The sequence below is a fragment of the Atractosteus spatula genome, chromosome 10 (assembly GCF_055471065.1).
Source record: "Atractosteus spatula isolate fAtrSpa1 chromosome 10, fAtrSpa1.hap1, whole genome shotgun sequence".
Lineage (NCBI taxonomy): Eukaryota > Metazoa > Chordata > Actinopteri > Semionotiformes > Lepisosteidae > Atractosteus > Atractosteus spatula.
Genome location: NC_142715.1, coordinates 6,215,549 through 6,235,334, shown reverse-complemented (window position 1 = coordinate 6,235,334; position 19,786 = coordinate 6,215,549). Strand labels below are relative to the sequence as shown.

The following is a 19,786-nucleotide window of genomic DNA, read 5'->3' as shown; positions in this document are numbered from 1 at the left end:
AATAATTGCTTACACTTATATAGCGCCTTGCTGGACCCTCCACTCAGAGCTCTTCCCAGGTCATGGGGATCCCCTCCAGCCCCCCCAGTGTGCAGCCCCACCTGGATGATGCTCCAGTCTGCTCAGCACACAGCAGCTCTCAATGGGGAGGAGAGCAGAGGGATGGAGCCAGTTCAGAGAGGGGGGTGATTAGGAGGCCATGATGGGTAAAGACCAGGGGGGGAATTAGGCCAGGACACTGGGGTAACACCCCTACTCTTCTTCAGAAACACCCTGGGATTGTCAATGACCACAGGGAGTCAGGACCTTGGTTTTACGTCTCATCCGAAGGACTGTGCCTGTTTACAGTATAGTGTCCCCATCACTATACTGGGGCACCAGTACCCACATGGACAGCAGGGTGAGCGCCCCCTGCTGGCCCCACTAACACCTCTCCCAGCAGCAGCCTCAGCTTTCCCAGGAGTCCCCCCTTCAGGTTAAGAAAACAGCAGGCACAGACTCCGATAACTACGGTCCTCGTTACAGAACGACTGTTAAGTATTAGGATAAACTCTTGCAAGGCATCGGTCCACCCGAGCCCTCGAGATCGTAATAATGCTGCAAAGGGACGGGTAATGGGTTTATTCCCTGCCACAAAGGAAAGAAAGGCAACGTTTAGGGCTGTGGAGCCTTCTTCAGGCTGAAACGTTGCGCTGCCTTTCTGCTCTTTTCGTTACCTGTCCTTACCTGTTACCTATAGGAAACCTTCTCGAGCTGCTTCATAATAATGTTGACACCCAGAAATGCAGACACCATGGAATAGGTGCTGTTCCTGGACGGATAGCCCTTCCGGCACATCAGACAGCCCGATGTAGTAACTGCGAATTCGGGGGTTCGTGTTCATTATCTGACCATTGACAAAGCACATAGGTGAAAGTCCTTTTGTCCAAAACTGAGGGGGCAGGACAGTTCAGTGGAGGGGGCGATGCACCGGGTCTGGACTGCTCTGCCCCCGCATCCTTCGGTAGACACCTCTACCAGGAGGCATTCCTGCAGACCCTATTACAGTGTATTACAGTGTGACACAAGCAGCCCCCTGTGTTTTTCTCACTAATGTACGCAGCTGTGTGGACAGGGGCTCACGTGAGCCTTTTCTGTGAAGTGTCAGTGAAATCACCAAAGTCATGTGTGTTGACAGCAATGTACGACGATTTCAGCAACCAGACAGAGTACATGTCAGGGTCTGAGGGAGTGTCCGACACTGCCAGCTGGAGGGACTGAGTCTCTTTTGTTTGAAGGGAGTGTCCCACACTGCCAGGCTGGAGGAACTGAGTCTCTTTAGTCTGAAGGGAGTGTCCCACACTGACAGGTTGAAGAAACTGAGTCTCTTTAGTCTAAAGGGAGGGTCCTCCACTGACAGGCTGGAGGAACTGAGTCTCTTTAGTCCGACTTTTAATGTCATGATTTCCAGCCATAGTGTCAACATCGGAATGATATCACCTATTTGATTCATGATGTCTGAAGCTTTCGACTGTAAGCTACAGAAAATAAGCGCTTTGCTCAGGAGTGGGTGCAATAGTAAAAAAATAAAACACAAAACTCGCTCATGAGAATTGGGACCAATAAATAATCCAGTTACTTTTTTGTACAACATGAAAACATATTTCAAATTCATAGAAACATGCCAAAATGGAGGACAATTAAATAGAAAACCTGTTCTAATATCATGTAAAAAAAAAGACCCAATATTTGAATACAGGTCCTGACCAGTTGAAATTAATGACAGAAGTGACTAAGTTCACTCACTTACAGAGTGCCAGAGACTTGTGCAGACTTGAGCTTCGATTGTGGCAGGAAATGATTTACAGCTGTCGAAGAGGTCTAACAGAGCATGTTCCCAGTCTCTTACACTCCCATCCCCTCCAGCACTGTCCTCTGTTATACTTTCAAAATGTCTTTACTTCCGGCCCGGGGACGAAGTCAACCCAGCGGATGTCTGAAAAAGAGCAGAGAGACAGGAGCTCCTTGAAAGGGCATTTGGAACTCAGAGACTGAGACGCCACTTTACACTGAGGGCGGTGGGGGTGTGGAACAAGCTGCCCAGCTGTGGTTGTTGAAGCCGATACCCTGGTTTCTCTCCAGACAGCTGGGTGAGCTTCTCCAGTCAGGACAGGAGGCTCTTCATTACACAGAGGGTGGTGGGGGTGGGGAACAAGCTGCCCAGCCCTGTTGTTGAAGCCGATACCCTGGCTTCTCTCCAGACACAGCTGGGTGAGCTCCTCCAGTCAGGCCAGGAGGCTCTTCATTACACAGAGAGTGGTGGGGGTGGGGAACAAGCTGCTGAACCCTATCGTTGAAGCCGATGTCCAGCTGTGTCCTGAGAAAAGACTGGGTGAGGTCCTCCAGTTGTTTAACACTGCTTGATTGTTTAACATCAATAAAGTAAACAGACTGCCTAGCAGGGCCAAGTGACTAACTATCCTGCAGAAACAGCAGAGGCGCTGTAGCTGTGAAAGAGCTTTTCCCAGTACTCAGGGTGCGACAGGGACCATTACAGAAGATCATTTGTGCCTTCTGCCATAAGACTTTACAACCCAACTACAGTATGTCTGGGCAGGGGCAGGGGCACTGACCTGTTGCAACACCATACCTGTACTCCTGAAACCGATTCCTCTGTAACAGCTGATGCTCTGTGTTATTGGAGCTCTGTCTACATCTGGTTTATAGTGCAATAAGTGGAAGTGGAATGGGCAATTCATTTATTATTCACAACTGTTCAATAGCTACCTACTCTGTGCAATGTGCTTGGGAGTGTGTAATATCTATACTGTCTATTACACTTTCCTTGTGTTCTGTACATTCATTTTTTTGCTTTGTGTGCCTTTTCTGTTTTGTTTGTAATTCTTTATTCCATTTCATTTAGTTATTGTATTGTATTACTGTATTACTGTATTACTGTATTACTACATCTGTACTGTGCTGTGTTGACTGTGCCTGGCTGCTGTAGCACCTGAATTTTACCGGATGAATAAAGTACCTATCCGTCTTCCTCCTGCTGGGAGAGTGAGGAAGGAGCCGGCTGCCTCACACTCCGATGGCCATGTCCTGGGAGATGCTCAGCTGGTCCAGCTCTTGCAGGGCCCGGTCGTACTCCCTCTGCAGCTGCTCCGCAGACAGATTGGAGGGGCGCAGGGCCAGGAAGCTGTAGGCATCTTTGCACTGAGAGAACTTCTCCCCCACACTGGAGCAGCAGGCACACAGCACCTGGAAGGACTGCTGTGTGTATGTGTGCAGAGGGGGTGTCCTACACTGACAGGCTGAAGGAACTGAGTCTCTTTAGTCTGAAGGGGGTGTCCCACTCTGACAGGCTGGAGGAACTGAGCCTCTTTAGTCTGAAGGGGGTGTCCCACACTAACAGGCTGAAGGAACTGAGCCTCTTTAGTCTGAAGGGGGTGTCCCACACTGACAGGCTGGAGGAACTGAGTCTCTTTAGTCTGAAGGGGGTGTCCCACACTGACAGTAAAATGTTTTGTTTCATGTTTTGTCAGTGACAGAGTACTCAGTACTCGTAAGCAAGGTACCCATTTCCTGAGGGATGAGTGTACAGTATGTTCGAATATCAGGATTTCCACAGCTGGAGTCAACTTCAGACTGATATCATCTACTACATTCATGATGTCTGGAGTTTTGGATTACAAGTCCTACAGAAGATAAGTCCTTTTACCTTTCAGGAGTGGGCTCAATAATAAAAATAAATAAATAAATCATAAAAACTCTGCTTTACAAGAATCTGGAACACAATAAAAATCCAGTTAGTTTTTTTGGCATAATTTTAAATTAATACTAACATGGCAAAATACCAAACTGGAGGACAGTATCAGATAGATAGATAGATAGATAGATAGATAGATAGATAGATAGATAGATAGATAGATAGATACTTTATTGATCCCGTGAGGGAAATTGCAGTGCAACAGCAGCTTAACACACACAACACAGCCACAGTGTAACGAATTATATAATAATAGTACAATACATACAATACAATACAAGAGTTACTCACAGTCCGGACGCACAAGAACAAACTAGAACAGAACAGTACATAGAAAATCGTATCACACTCATATCACACATATGAATATAAATATAGATGTAACTATAGATATAAATATAAATGTATTGCACAGGTCCCTGGCATATATTGCACAAAAAGTGGTTGTAAACGGGAAAAAGAAAAAGAAAAAGAAAGAGAACAGATGTAGCAGTAGATGTGTAGATGCGTTTAGTCCAGAAACAGGTCACTGTCAATGTTGCCTCTGCCAAGACGCAAGGTGGATGCGTTGTACAGTCTTATGGCAGACGGCAAGAATGACCTCCTGTAGCGCTCCCTGTCGCACCGTGGATGAATCAGTCTATTGCTGAACGTGCTCTTCATTCCTGCAAGCCTGTCATAGAGGGGATGGGAGAAGTTGTCCATGATGGCCTCTAGTTTGGACATCATTCTCCTCTCAGCCACTACCTCCAAGGAGTCCAGGTCAGACCCAATGACAGAGCTTGCTCTCCTGATGAGCTTGTTCAGCCTTTTGGAATCTACTGCTCTAATCCCAGAGCCCCAGCACACCACTGCGTAGAAAATGGCACTCGCTACCACCGACTGATAGAACATGTGTAGCATCTTACTACACACATTGAAGGACCTGAGCCTCCTCAAGAAGTAGAGTCGGCTCTGTCCCTTCTTATAGATGGCCTCGATGTTCTTAGACCATTCCAGTCTATCGTCGATGTGCACTCCCAGGTACTTGTACGAGTCCACCATCTCCACGCCACTCCCATGGATGTAGACAGGAGTAGGTTTGACCTTTTTCCTCCTGAAATCTACTACCAGTTCCTTTGTCTTTGTAACATTCAGTTCCAAGTGGTTCACCCCACACCACTCCACAAAGCTGCTGACCAGCAGCTGACCATCATATCGTGTGAAAGAGAGACAGTGTTCAATACGGAGACGGCTGGGCTCACACACTCACAGAACGCCAGAGGACATGAGCAGGAGGGGTGTATCCACCTCAGTAGCCACAGTAAGATGATCTGGAGTGATCTGAAGCTATTGAAGGGGCATGCCAGAACACGCCTCTGGCCTCCAACACTCCCACCCCCTCCAGCAGTGGCCTCTGTTAGCAGGATGCTCTTAGCATGCCTTCCCTTGAGGCCCCGGGGACGACGTCAACCCAGCGGATGTCTGAAAAAGATAAGAGAAACAGGAGCTCGGTGAAAGGGCATATGGAACTGAGAAACAGAGACACTGCTTTACACTGAGGGGGTGGGGAACAAGCCGCCCAGCTATGCTGTTGAGAGCCGGTAACCCCGGCTTCTCTCAGGATACAGCTTGATGAGCTCCTCAGATCAATTAACTCCTAAATACTGAAAAGGCCAGATCTTCTAAGCTTTATTAGGATCATATTGTTGTGTTTAACAAAGTGCAGATATGAAAATACGCACCATAAACGATCATCGAAGTCCTAGCCACTGTTATACTTGACGATATTCCAGCAGATCAGCTGGCATTGTAGAAACCAAGAGATTGGAACCTGAAGTGTCCGTTCGTCCAGCCAAGCTTTATAGTAGGCATACAAGGAACCACAATAAGGACTATAGTAGTTCTAGTAGCTCAGAGGAGACATGCCTCTACACACCTTATATATACACGTTTCTCTACACCCTCCCCCTCCTGTCTTTGAGGTAGCTTTCTCAGGACACTCCAGGACTCGGAAAGCACTTAAAACATTCCTTTCTTGTCAGGAGTTTAGTGTAAACATTCCCCATTTGGGAATTTGGGACAGGAAGTGAGAAGCATCTGTGCTCAAGCCAGCGTGAAGGTTAGAGCTTAGCATGTGAATGCAGCAGGAGTTCACAGCTCCTGCCACTATCTGGGTACAGGGTTACACACAGATTCTGCTAGCAGACTCCATCAGCATGTATGGTGCTGAATCCTGGAAAAGAGTGAAAGTCTGATTGAATTTATAATTATAGGCTCGGTTCAATTGAGGTCTGCGGATCATTGTTTCCTGCTCCATTAAATTCGTCTTTATCTCAACAAAATGTCATCCAAATAGCCTCAGGCCATCGGGGAACTTCTTAAAATCACATTTGGGTATGTTAACAGTCAGCATTTGTGAGTGCAGAAGTCAATCTAAAAAAAAAAGGATTCAGTTTCAGTTTTTCCCCAGTATCATACTGCTCATGGTGAAGCACAACCCGGGGCTGGGGTATAAACTGCACGAAAGTGGGTTTAAAACTGGACAGCAGGCGGTTCTTTACACAAAGGGTGGTGGGGGGTGTGGCCAGTGGCCATCTCACCCTGCAGCGCCCAGCTGGCAGTCCCCCCCCCCCCCACTGGAGCTCAGCAGGTGTGAGCCTGGCCAGTACCTGGAGGGGAGACTCCTGGGAAAGCTGAGGCTGCTGCTGGGAGAGGTGTGAGGGGGGACAGTAGGGGGCGCTCACCCTGCGGTCTGTGTGGGTCCTGATGCCCCAGTATAGTGACGGGGACACTGGACTGTCCTGATGAGACGTAAAACCGAGGTCCTGACTCTCTGTGGTCATTAACAATCCCACGGTGTTTCTGGGAAAGAGTAGGGGTGTTACCCCAGTGTCCTGGCCCAATTCCCCCCCTGGTCTTTACCCATCATGGCCTCCTAATAACCCCCTCTCTGAACTGGCTTCATCCCTCTGCTCTCCTCCCCACTGAGAGCTGCTGTGTGCTGAGCGGACTGGAGCATCATCCAGGTGGGGCTGCAGGGGCTCCCCGTGACCTGGGAAGAGCTGGAGAGTGGAGAGTCCAGGAAAGCGCTATAGAAGTGTAAGGAGTTATTAATTATTATTAACAGGCTGCCCAACCTGTTGTTGAAGCCTCTCTCGGGACACAGCTGGATGAGCTCCTCGGAACAATTAATTCCTCACCAGCAAACAGGGGGCGGAGGGGTCCCACGGGCTGAACGGGCCCCTCGTGGATGCAGGTGTGTTCACACGCAAGCGAAAGGGGGACGCGACAGAGACTGGGGACGCGCCCGGAGAGACACAGCAGGGTTGGACAGCGGACGGTTGAGGAAAGCCGTCGCCCGTTCTTATCTTAACTGGCCTGGAAAACTACCACCTCTTCAGAAATCACCCGTTTCAGTAGGAAAGGCTGCGTGTCGCGCAGGGTGAGGTGTTCGAGGGGAGGGGGGAGGGGGTAGGCGGGGCCGCGCGCACACAGGTCTGTATCACCAACCTGCCCCACCTCCTCCTCATCTCGCACGCTTTTATTCCTTTCACGCCGTGAAGATCAGACCCTTTTCAGAAGCGCAGCCGGCTCCGCGCGTTTCCAGCAGCTCCTCGGTGCGTATTTAAGCTCGGTTCTCTTCTGCGTGGCCGCTGCCCCGCGCGATCAGCTTGCCGGTCCTGCCGCGCTTGATCAGGCCGGCTTGCGGGTTTGCGGGTTTTGCTCTGCATTGTGTGTCGGGGTGGGTACGCCGATATTAATCCACGATCCAGGGTCACACGGACGCGCCGATCCTACGCGAGCACGGAGTGTGTGTGTATGTCCTGTGATGGACTGGTGTCCTGTCCAGTGTGTGTGTGTGTGTGTTTTAAGCAGGCTTAAAAGTTAATTCCACGCCGAAACGTGGACAGAAAAAAAAAACCCAGCGTGTGTGTCCGTTTCTGCTTTTCTGCGTGGAATGAATCCCCGCCGCACTCTTTCACGGTGCAGGCCTGTGGGTGTGTCGGGGTTCCTGTTCCAATCAGAAAGGTTCAGATCTGCGTCTGTGGGGGGTTTTAATGACCGATGCGTAACGCAATAAGGATTAAAAAGGGACACGCGCGTGGCTTTCTTTCGGGTTCCCCTGTCTCGCGTGAAGAGCACTAGAACTGTCATTCAGTAAGAATTTGCAACTTCACTCCGATCCCCAGCAAACGCGGTAGAGGCAGCAGCTATAAAATAAGATGAGATTACTTTAATTAGCCCTATACAATTTCTTGCATGAGGAATGTGTCTTTTCACAGACCCCAGCTTGCTCTTCGTGAGATACACAGACAGGGAGAGAGAACCTTGGGGTCAGAGCGCAGGGTCGGCCATTTATACAGCACCTCTGGAACAGCTGGGGTGAAGGGCTTCCTCTGCCGGCCGCGAGATTTGAACCGGCAGACCCTGAGGCACAGAGTCACCGCTCCGCGCTCCGCCCCTTTGTATATAAGGAATTAATTCATTAGATACAGCGACGCACCGGCAGAAACCCACCAGCGACCCTCTACTCGCCAGCGAAGAAGCAAACACGCACGCTGGAGCTGCCCCTCCACCCCCCACCAGTGTGGAGCCCCGCCTGGGTGACGTTTAGGGTGACAGAGTTGCAGGGAAAGGAAGAGCAAATACTGACCACAGATTTTTTAAAAAGACGAGGGAGGGAGAAACCAAGCTATTAAAAAAAACATTTTGATCTCCGTCTCTCTCTTTTCCAGAAGTAAAGAAGATCAGCAACAAAAATGGCGGAGAACAAAGGTAGGTGTGTTGGTACCTCCGAGGTCGAAAAAAGGATCACCGACTGCATGCCATGTGCGTGACAAGTCGGCTTAAAGATCAGACGCTGTTAAACGAAGGAACTTCTCATCCCGTTATATTATAAGGACGGAAGTCTGAGAAAATCAAGGATGACGTTCTTGAGCAGCGTCAAGTGAGATCTAATTTACAAAATCGAAAATGAATGCCCCCCAAAACAGCCGCGGGTGGTTATATTATCCTCGGGAATCTCTTCCTTATGTCAAAATGGCTTCAACTGTGGGAACGCGTAGACCTGATGGAAGTTTGATAGGACTTGGGGCGCCCTCTGGCGGAAAAGGGCCGAATTATCAGCCGCTCGGCCCTCTTCAACAATGAGGCGTCCTCAAACAACAAGTAAAAAAAGTTACTCGTTACTACTAAAAGACCCGCTTATTAGATCTCGGTTACCACCATTTTCTCATCGATGTTCTAGAAAATTAATTTTTATTTTTGGATTTAAGTGAAAACAGCGCTGTGGTTCCCCCTTCTGGAACGGCGCAAACTCCCGGGTCTTTCCTCGCTGTTGCTGGGACGAGCTTTTCCTGCAGCGGCCGAGGTTGCGTTTTGCGTTTGAATGCTCTCCTCCCCTCCCGTCTTATCCGTCTGCCGGGCTGTTTTCGGCGGCCCGCGGCGGATTTTAACGCGGCCTCCTGTCCGGTTTCTCTCTCTCTCTCCGCCTGTGTGCGGCCGCAGTCCAGGCCGGTTTCCATGCGGTGCAGTCGGTGATCCAGCTCCAGGAGCTGGTCTCCGTGGTGCAGAAGGCGGCCGTGCTGTTCAAGGTGTCCTACTTCAGCCTCTGCCAGTACCCGGATCTGGAGACCAAAGTCCACCAGCGGGGGACGGAGTCGCGCAAGCTGTGCATCTCCACGGCGGCTACGTTTTTACAGGTAGGCAACGTGCCCTTTAAATATCATTATTGCTGGCCCAGCAGCACTAATAGTGATGCTCGTGTAGTGGACCACTGCCTGGAAGTGTATTTAAAACTGATGGGGGGAGGGGGAGGCAGCACGTCTGTACACAACGGGTGGTGGGGGTGTGGAACAAGCTGCCCAGCCATGTGGTTGAAGCCGATACCCTGGCTTCTCTCCAGGCACAGCTGGGTGAGCTCCTCCAGTCAGGACAGGAGGCTCTTCTGTACACAGAGGGTGGTGGGGGTGGGGAACAAGTATCTTTACCTTTCTCTCTCATTTCTGGTTCTTCCCCCCCCGAAGTGCGCCAATGTGGGGACCGACGTCATGAAACGGGTGTTCCCGGCAATTCGGCAGGCGGTGAGGGACCAGCAAACGCAGTCGGCCCGGGTCAGCCTGGAGCTGTCCAAGACCCTGATCCAGAAGATGTGCTCCGATGTGCAGAACGTCGTGGAAAAGTACGCATCTTTATTTTCTCTGGGGAATTCCAGCTCGCGACTGCTGGGTCTGTTGATGCTCTCTTGGGGAAGGGGGTTAAATATCATTCTCATCATTTTAATCGGAGTTCAGTCAGCCTCAAGATGGAAGGGTTGAACTGAACAGCTGTGCAAATGGATAAAGGCTACTGAACGATACGTCAAGTCTCACGTTCGTTTCCCCCCCCCAAGGCACTCGTTTTTCTCTGTCGTGAGAACATAAGAAGGGCCAAGTCCTCTTTTTCATTTCTAACCGGTCTAGCCTGTTTTAATGGTTAATGGATCCGAGGCTGCAATGGTGTGAAAGTAGCCAGTTTTCAACCACAGAGCTGGGCAGGTTGTTCCACACCCCCACCACACTTTGTGCAAAGATGTGTTTTCTGTTCTCCGCTTTCAAACGCTTTCAGATAGTTTTACACTCCCTTCAGACTAAAGGGACTCAGTTCCTCCAGCCTGACGGTATGGGACACACCCTTCAGACTAAAGAGACTCAGTTACTCCTGCCTGTTCTCTCTCTCTCGACCGCAGGTACGAGAGCCTGAACGTCAGCGTGGCCGGCACCTGCAGCGACGTGAAGGCGGTCCGCGAGAGCGAGCAGCAGGAGAGGGAGAAGAAGACACGGGAGGCGGAGGCGCTGCGGGCGCAGGCCCACGCCCTGAAGGACCGGCTGGCCCGCCTGAACGAGGAGAAGGCCCGGGTGGGCCGGCAGATCCAGGACAAGCTGGCGGAGAAGAGGCGGCGCCAGGGCGGCTGCTGGGCCTACAGCGACAAGAGCAACAGCGCCCGGCTGGGCGCCCTGGAGGGCGAGCTGCGCCACCTCTACGGGCAGGACAACCGCCTCGCCCGGGAGATCTGGGACAACGCGGCCGAGCTCAACCGCATGCAGGCCGTCTACTCCCAGGTGCTGGTGGAAATAGGTAAGCGTGCCGATTGAGGGGGGTGTCCATGCCTGGTCCTGGACTGGTGTCCTGTCCAGGGTGTGTGTGTGTCTGTGTGTGTGTGTGTCCTGTGATGGACTGGCGTCCTGTCCAGGGTGTGTGAGTGTGTGTGTGTGTGTGTGTCCTGTGATGGACTGGCGTCCTGTCCAGGGTGTGTGAGTGTGTGTGTGTGTGTCCTGTGATGGACTGGTGTCCTGTCCAGGGTGTGTGTGAGTGTGTGTATCCTGTGATGGACTGGTGTCCTGTCCAGGGTGTGTGTGAGTGTGTGTGTATCCTGTGATGGACTGGTGTCCTGTCCAGGGTGTGTGTGAGTGTGTGTGTGTCCTGTGATGGACTATTGTCCTGTCTAGGGTGTGTGTGAGTGTGTGTCCTGTGATGGACTGGCGTCCTGTCTAGGGTGTGTGTGAGTGTGTGTCCTGTGATGGACTGGCGTCCTGTCCAGGGTGTGTGAGTGTGTGTGTGTGTCCTGTGATGGACTGGCGTCCTGTCCAGGGTGTGTGTGTGTGTGTCCTGTGATGGACTGGCGTCCTGTCCATGGTGTGTGTGTGTGTGTCCTGTGATGGACTGGCGTCCTGTCCAGGGTGTGTGTGTGTGTCCTGTGATGGACTGGTGTCCTGTGTGTGAGTGTGTGTGTGTGTGTGTGTGTGTGTGTCTTGTGATGGACTGGCGTCCTGTGTGTGAGTGTGTGTGTGTGTCTTGTGATGGACTGGCGTCCTGTGTGTGAGTGTGTGTGTGTGTGTGTGTGTGTCCTGTGATGGACTGGCGTCCTGTGTGTGAGTGTGTGTGTGTGTCCTGTGATGGACTGGCGTCCTGTGTGTGAGTGTGTGTGTGTGTGTGTCCTGTGATGGACTGGCGTCCTGTCGAGGGTGTGTGAGTGTGTGTGTGTCCTGTGATGGACTGGCATCCTGTGTGTGAGTGTGTGTGTGTGTGTGTCCTGTGATGGACTGGCATCCTGTGTGTGAGTGTGTGTGTGTGTCCTGTGATGGACTGGCGTCCTGTGTGTGAGTGTGTGTGTGTGTCCTGTGATGGACTGGCGTCCTGTCCAGGGTGTGTGAGTGTGTGTGTGTGTGTCCTGTGATGGACTGGTGTCCTGTCCAGGGTGTGTGTGTGTGTGTGTCCTGTGATGGACTGGCGTCCTGTGTGTGAGTGTGTGTGTGTGTGTGTGTGTCCTGTGATGGACTGGCGTCCTGTCGAGGGTGTGTGAGTGTGTGTGTGTCCTGTGATGGACTGGCATCCTGTGTGTGAGTGTGTGTGTGTGTGTGTGTGTGTGTCCTGTGATGGACTGGCATCCTGTGTGTGAGTGTGTGTGTGTGTCCTGTGATGGACTGGCGTCCTGTGTGTGAGTGTGTGTGTGTGTCCTGTGATGGACTGGCGTCCTGTCCAGGGTGTGTGAGTGTGTGTGTGTGTGTCCTGTGATGGACTGGTGTCCTGTCCAGGGTGTGTGAGTGTGTGTGTCCTGTGATGGACTGGCATCCTGTCGTGTGTGTGTGTGTGTGTGTGTGTGTGTGTGTGTCCTGTGATGGACTGGCGTCCTGTCCAGGGTGAATCCTGCCTTGTGCCTGTTGCTTGCTGCCCACCCCTCTCCCTCTCTCCCTCTCCCTCTCCCTCAGGGAAGCTCGGGAAGCCCAAGCAGCTTCAGGAGGTGCAGCGCTGCCTGTCCCGCGTCCAGCAGATCCTGCTGAGGCTGCACAACTTCTGCGACACGGCCCGGGTGGCCATCGCCAGCCTGGGGCAGAAGACCGAGGCGGGGGAGAGCTTCCTGGATTACATCCAGGATTTCAAGGAGGAGTACCTGAAGAGCCTGGATGAGGCGGAGCAGGTGGGTGGAGGGGCAGAGGGGCAGATCGGTGGTGTGATTTTCTCTCCCGAATTTCAGTGGGAGCCTCCGTCAGTCAGAAGGGTAGCTGTCTACAGTAGCTGGAAATAAAGAAACTAAGATATTTTAGGACACTCATTCATTTTAGAGTTAATAACTGCCATTTTTCTCCACACATCTACACACTGTGCACAAATGCACACTACACACATTCTGACTACAATCGCACCGTACACACCAACACAATGCATACACACAACTGATCTGACACAATCGCACTCTACACCCTACTATACTGTATACACACTACACACGCACACACATTCGTACTATATCCATCAACACAACGCATACACACACTGTACACACAACTGATCTCTATTCACAATACACACAACGACACACTACACATGCATGCACATTTGTACTACATACATCAACGCATACACACTTTACACACCACTGATCTCTATACACAATACACACAACCACACCTTACACCCAACTATACTGTATACACACTACACATTTGTACTGTGTACATCAATGCAACACACGCACACGCACACGCACACGCACACTGCAGTCCTTCCAGGTGCTGTGTGCCTGCTGCTCCAGTGTGGGGGAGAAGTTCTCTCACTGCGAAGACGCCTACAGCTTCCTGGCCCTTCGCCCCTCCAGTCTGTCTGCGGAGCAGCTGCAGAGGGAGTACGACCGGGCCCTGCAAGAGCTGGAGCAGCTGAGCCTCTCCCAGGACATGGCCATCGGAGTCTGAGGCAGGAGGACGAGGACTGGGAAGAGCTCTCTCACGGCCTCTGCGCTTCCTGCATTATAATGGGGTCCCTGCTAGGCCATCTGTCTAGTTTCTTGATGATGTCATGTGGTGATTTATGATGTCATGGAGGATGGGAATCACTTTTCCCTGCTCCTGGGGTTCTGGTGAGGGGTTATCATGCATACTAGGATCAAGGCTAGGGTGTTGCTAATCTACAGCAGGGGGTTTGGTTATGTCCATGTTTCTAGTGTGACTGCAGAAGATTTCAAATGCACCTTTTTGACTATGTTCATTAATGGCATTTGGACAGCTTAAGTGAGTGGGGTGACTGTCACATAGCTCCACAATGTCATACTTGGGATCCCCCACACACGGTGTAATTCATGTGCCTGATCCCCATCTGTATGGCATGAAATAATGGAACTGCACAATAAAATGGTCTCGATGGGAGCAGTCTGATTCCTTTGCCGTCTGTGATACAAGCTGCCCAGCCCTGTGGTTTAAGCCGATACCCTGGCTTCTCTCCAGACACAGCTGGGTGAGCTTCTCCAGTCAGGACAGGAGGGTCTTCTGTACACAGGGGGGGCAGGGGTGTGGAACAAGCCGCCCAGCCCTGTGGTGGAAGCCGAGAACCTGGCTTCTCTCCAGAAACGTATCCTTCCATTTGACTAAACAACCTTTTCTCCATATCCCTCTTTACCCTGAAAGCCAAGAGGGTGGAGTCCCATCCAAATAACAAAAGACAACACATCTATTCAACTGACACTCAGAGGTGACCGAACACATTTCAGGTTTACACCCCAGTTAAACGTGCCTTTCCTTCATTTCAGATCGCTCTGCTCCCTATGATCTCTGAAAACCCACTCTCACACACCACGCCCTCACATCGCACATGGCTCTACATTCACCAGCTGTAATACAGCTATGAACAAAGACAGACATTGAAGTTCGCCGTTACTAAATGACATTCATATTAGTTCACGCATGTATTAATGTTCACTGGAAAGTAGTTTTAGTTAAATATTACAATTTTCCCAGCGACAGCTGCATAACAGACTCATGACAGTAGTGACCGTATTTTGTCCACCCTATCTGGAGACGTTCTAATGTGACTCCAGCTGCTTAAACCACACCAAGAGGTGGTGTCAGTTCATCCCCCTACTTCAGTAACCACTAGAGGGCAGCAGCTCTTGGTCTGAGTTCGCTGAAAGAGAGACTTACAGAAGACACAGGAGCAAGAACGGAGCCTGGAGAGATGTTCAAATAAACGCTGCCCCCCAGAGAGACCCGACTGTGTAAGAGCCTGGGACCTGTGAAAAGAGTCTTTTATATTTCTATTTAAGTGATTTTTTTTATATTTATTTTGTATTGCTGTACGCATCTTAATTTTTCGTCTATTCTGGTGTCTAACAGATTCTGGTGTCTAACAGATGATTTTTTTAAAAAATTCCCACAACAGATAACAGTATATTAAAACAAAGCAACAGCAATATAATAAACCTGACAGGAGCTACTTTAACACCTCACGCTCTTTCACACTTCAATTCTCTCAACAGATGGGCAAAAAAAAAAATTCCAGCAAAGAGATAAGACTTTTATTGTCCCCTGAGGCAAATTTTTTATGGACAACCAGCACTCCTGTACATTTAAATAGCATGCAAAATAAGAAAGAAAGAAGAAAAGGAAATCATTGCACATTACACTATTACAAAAAATAAGAAAGACATTGCACATTATTCTATTGCACACGTACAGTAGAACACATAACGGCATGTAACGTTTATAACACATCACAGAACATATTGCACCCAAGTGGGTTGTAAGAGTCAAAATTGTTTATCCTTGACATTTTTGTGTTGACAGCTGTAATGCATAGTGGAACAAAGGAATGTTTGTATCCGTTTTACTTACATTTGGGAGCCCTGAAACGTTTGCCAGAAGGAAAAAGTTGGTATTCAGGGTTGAGGATGTGGGAAGGATCTGATATCATTTTTCCTGCTTGTCTGATTAGGGATTTTTCAAAGATGGCCTGCAGGGAGGGCTGCTGTTTCACTCCCTTGCCCTTGAAAGCTGTCTGGATGAGGCTGGTCATTTGCCATTTAAAATGAACTGATAGATGACCGAACCACACTGAAATACCATATCTGATAATGCTCTCGATTACAGCTCCAGAGACAGATAAAGTGGGTGACCGCAGCTACTGTCTGCAACACAGTGTGGTGTGAATGATACAGGGTGTAAAGACCTTTTTCAGACGAGCTGCGATCAAATGATAGGAACACATAGGAGACGAAACTGGAAATTAGACCATCTAACAACCCAGCAAACAGGGCTGAATGGATAAGAAAACCCATAATTAATGAAGAAATATAAGGTAACCATATGAGGAATCACAGGAGAAAATATATGAAATAATTTAAAAAACAGGAGTATAACAGTGGAGCTGATGTATGATATGCAAACAGACAAAAGGAAAAAAAATCATTGTAAATGGAAAGAAAAAACATTCTAAGCAAGAAATTATTCTGCAGACTTCATGCTGTCAGCACTAAAGGCAATTCAAGTTAAACAGGGGGCTAATTTCAGCGGCCACATTTGTTGCTACTGGTCTAAAGGCTGAACTCCAGTTTGGGGCGCTGCTTTCAGTTCATTACAACTGACCCCACAGTGACCAGTCAGCAGGAAGGGCAGCCCCTACATCACAATTCTCGCGAGCTCTCACCCGTGATGAGAGCAGCCTTGCGCTGATCTCCACAAACATGGCGACCATACAGGACTTGCACAACGTTCACGAATTTGTGAAGGTCTCGGAATTTCTCACATTTTGCAGTACCCTCAATAAATTCTTCTGAGACGGAGATTTAATAACTAGTCGGAGACACTGGGGCAGCAGTCCCTGTTTAACACTACAAAGTGTACATTGCCACAAACAAAATACGTGTTCCTAAAAAACAACGAAAAAGATTCCCAATAGCCTCTGAACACAACTATAAAGTTTGTTTTTACAGCGGTGAATCTATTTGGTAATAAACAAACAAGCCAATAGCATAATACTTTAACGCCCCCGCCCGGTGGTGAGGAGGAAGCGCACCTAGGCACTCATAGTACCGCGGAGCAGGCTGGGAGTTGTAGCCGGGGGGAGTCTGAGGGTCAGCACGATGATATGTATCTGCATATGTAAATATTGTGATAGTAGTTTTAGTGTCCTGTATAGCTCTATAAGTGTATAGCCCGAAGTGTATAGCCCGAAGTTAACGAGTTACCACCCTAACCATGTGTAAGTGTTCTGTCAGTCTCCTCATGTGGGTATAGCCTGTGTTTGGTTTTTGTGTGGTTTTGTTTGGAGAATAAAGCTGTCGCTTGGTTTACTATCATGTCTCCACTTGTCCTTTGTCCTGAGGGAACCTGAAAAATGTTACATTGGTGTCAGAAGCGGGCAGGATGGACAAACCGTGGAAGACATTAACTGATTCTGTCAAGCGCCGGCTAACCCTAAAAGAGACCGAACCCACCGGCAGCGCACATACAGAGCCTGAGCAACTCCTGGGTGCGACAGGTGGCCACAGCCCTTACCAGGGCTACCTAGTAGTGGTCCCGCTGGTAGAATTGGGGCGACTGCCCACAACTCCCGCCCAGTGGATGCCCCAGAGAGAAGATGGAGCCAGCCAGCTATTCCCACACCCGCCAGCGCGGGTGCAACCCTGTCGCTACGACGGGGAAGCGTCTTGGGAAACCTACGAGGCGCAGTTCCAGCACGCGGCCCGAACATGGCTGGAGCCGGGCAGAGATGGGTGACCACCTGGCGGCGGCGCTGGAAGGAGCAGCCTGCCAGGTGCTCCTGGATGTCCCAGAGGAGGACTGAGGTGAATACGCGGCGCTGGCAGCAGCTCTCCGGCTCGGCCCGGTCGCCGCTGATGTCATGTTCCTCGCCCGCCGAGGATACCCGGCTTTCCCCCGGGAGGCGCAGCGGGAGATGGCTCTTCAGGCCTTTCTCAAGGCCCTCTTACCCGAGGAGCCGTGCCAGCCTCGCTGGAGCAGGCCTTGGCCCTTGCTACATGGGCTGAGGCCGTGTTCGGGGTGGCTGGAAGCGCCAGCAAACGCAGTGCGCCCTGCCGGCTGACCGAGGCAGCGACAGAGGAGTCCAGTGAGGGGGAAGAGGAGCCAGCCTGCACAGCGACTCCCGCGGAACAGCCCCGCAAGCTGTTTTGCCAATGCTGCAGGAAGAGGGGACACCGAGCCCGGGCCCCAGAGCCTCGCACACCTAGATCGGCTTTGAGAAACAGGAACGGGGCGGCTCAGCACGGGGATGGCCGCCCTTGGAACACCTCAACCCCCGCTCCGGAGAGTGCTGTGAAGACCGGCGCCCTGCACGCCACCGTGGGGTGAGTCGGCTGTAGCCGGGGCCTGTACCTCCACTGCCGAATCGAGGACCAACCCTGCCTGGCCCTGCTCGACACCGGTTCATCAGTAACTCTACTCTGGCCTGGCATCCTCCCCGACACCAGGTCCGGAGAGCGCTGTGAAGACCGGTGTCATGATGTCATGTTCCTTGCCCGCCGAGGATACCCAGCTTTCCCCCAGGAGGCACAGCGGGAGATGGCTCTCCAGGCCTTTCTCAAGACCCTCTCACCTGAGGAGCTGCGGAGCCACGTACAGCTGGCCGCGCCGGCCTCGCTGGGGCAGGCCTTGGCCCTTGCTACACGGATGCAGTGCGCCCTGCCGGCTGACCAACGGTTTTGGTTTTGCCAACACTGTGGGAAGAGGGGACACCGAGCCTGGGACTGCCGGGCCCCAAAGCCTTGCACACTTAGATCGGCATCGGGAAACGGGAACGGGGCGACTCAGCGCGGGGACGGCCACCCTTGGAACACCTCAACCCCTGCTCCAGAGAGCGCTGTGAAGACCGGCGCCCTGCACGCCACCGTGGGGTGAGTCGGCTGTAGCCGGGGCCTGTACCTCCACTGCTGAATCGAGGACCAACCCTGCCTGGCCCTGCTCGACACCGGTTCATCGGTAACCCTACTCCGGCCGGGCATCCACCCCCCCAGGATGGGAGGCCTTCGGCCTGCGGCTAAGGACCGTGACGGGACAGCTTGCTGCAGTCTGGGGGAAACAGGTGCTTGCCTTCCGTCTGGGTACAGCGACGGTGTGCCTGCTACCTTGCACCCATCCAGGAGGACTGCATCCTGGGGCTGGACCTGCTGCAGCGAGTGGGGGCCAGTTTGGACTTGGGCCGGCAGGAGTTGGTGTGGCAGGGGGGCGACTTCACCTGGTGGAGGGCAGGCCCGGCGAAGGCCGAGGGACAAGGGCTTGCCGGAGATGAGAGAAAAAGAGGCAGTGGCGGTGGCAGTCGCCGGGACGGAACGGGCCTGCGAGCTGGGGAGCGAGCGTGCCAGATCCTGCCCCCGAGTCATCTGGGGGGCCTGACAAGTCGGCGGTGGTGGGGGCCGAGCGTTGCGTGGAAGCGAGGCACGCCGTTGAGGACCTCTACCGTTGAGGAAAAGATCCGGGTGATGGCCGCAGCGGGGGTGATTGAGCCCTCCGCGAGCCTGTGGTCGGCGCCAGCTATACTGCTCCGAAAAAAAGACGGCTCATGGAAGTTCTGCGTGAACTTTCGCAAGCTGAACGAGGTCACCCGGAAAGATTCCTACCCCCTGCCGAGGATAGACGATGACTTGGACTACATCACCGGGTCGACCTGGTTCAGCTCCCTGGACCTCCGCTGCAGCTACTGGCAGGTACCGCTCGCTCCCAATTATCGCTCGAAGACGGCCTTTACCATCGGCCAGGGCCTCTGGCAGTTTACTGTCATGCCCTTTGGCCTGTGCAATGCCCCGGCGATTTTCAAGAGGCTGATGGAGAGGGTGCTGGCATCGGTCCCGCGGAACCAGTGTGTGCTGTATCTGGACGATCTGCTGGTTCATGCCTGGGGTTTCGACCAGGCCTTGACGAACCTCCAGGCAGTGCTGGCCTGCATCCGCCGTGGTGGCCTGAGGCTCAACCACCACAAGTGAGAGCTCCTGCGGCAGGAGGGGACCTTCCTCAGACATGTTGTTGGACCGCGAGGGGTGGCTACAGACCCAGGTAAGGTTGCTGCAGTGAGGGGATGGCCGACTCCCCGCACCGTCGCAGAGCTGTGCAGCTTTCTGGGGTTGGCTTTGTATTATCGGAGGTTCATCCGGGACTTTGCCAGCATCTCTCCTCCGCTGCACTGCCTCACCGACAAGGGCCGCCGTTTTGACTTGGACTCGTTTTGACTGCGAGACGTGAAGCTCTGGTGGGGGCCCCCGTGCTAGCCTACCCCGATCCGTGGTTACAGTATATC

At 51.8% G+C, this 19,786-nt stretch overlaps 1 protein-coding gene across 1 annotated transcript; it reads left to right on the top strand.

The window, feature by feature from the left end:
- Positions 1–7,282: 7,282 nt before the first annotated feature.
- Positions 7,283–13,908, top strand: LOC148824618 (uncharacterized). The gene is made up of 7 exons (XM_088926431.1): positions 7,283–7,350; positions 8,470–8,509; positions 9,242–9,435; positions 9,760–9,914; positions 10,461–10,849; positions 12,481–12,689; positions 13,273–13,908. The coding sequence occupies exons 2-7, from the start codon at positions 8,494–8,496 to the stop codon at positions 13,459–13,461; spliced, it is 1,152 nt and encodes a 383-aa protein (XP_088782557.1). The 5' UTR covers positions 7,283–7,350; positions 8,470–8,493; the 3' UTR covers positions 13,462–13,908.
- The last annotated feature ends 5,878 nt before the right edge of the window (positions 13,909–19,786 follow it).

Coding starts and splice junctions, on each gene's coding strand:
- LOC148824618 (XM_088926431.1), top strand. Junction 9,436..9,759: donor CGGCGGCTACGTTTTTACAG/GTAGGCAACGTG, acceptor CCCCCCCCGAAG/TGCGCCAATGTGGGGACCGA. Junction 12,690..13,272: donor GCCTGGATGAGGCGGAGCAG/GTGGGTGGAGGG, acceptor CGCACACTGCAG/TCCTTCCAGGTGCTGTGTGC.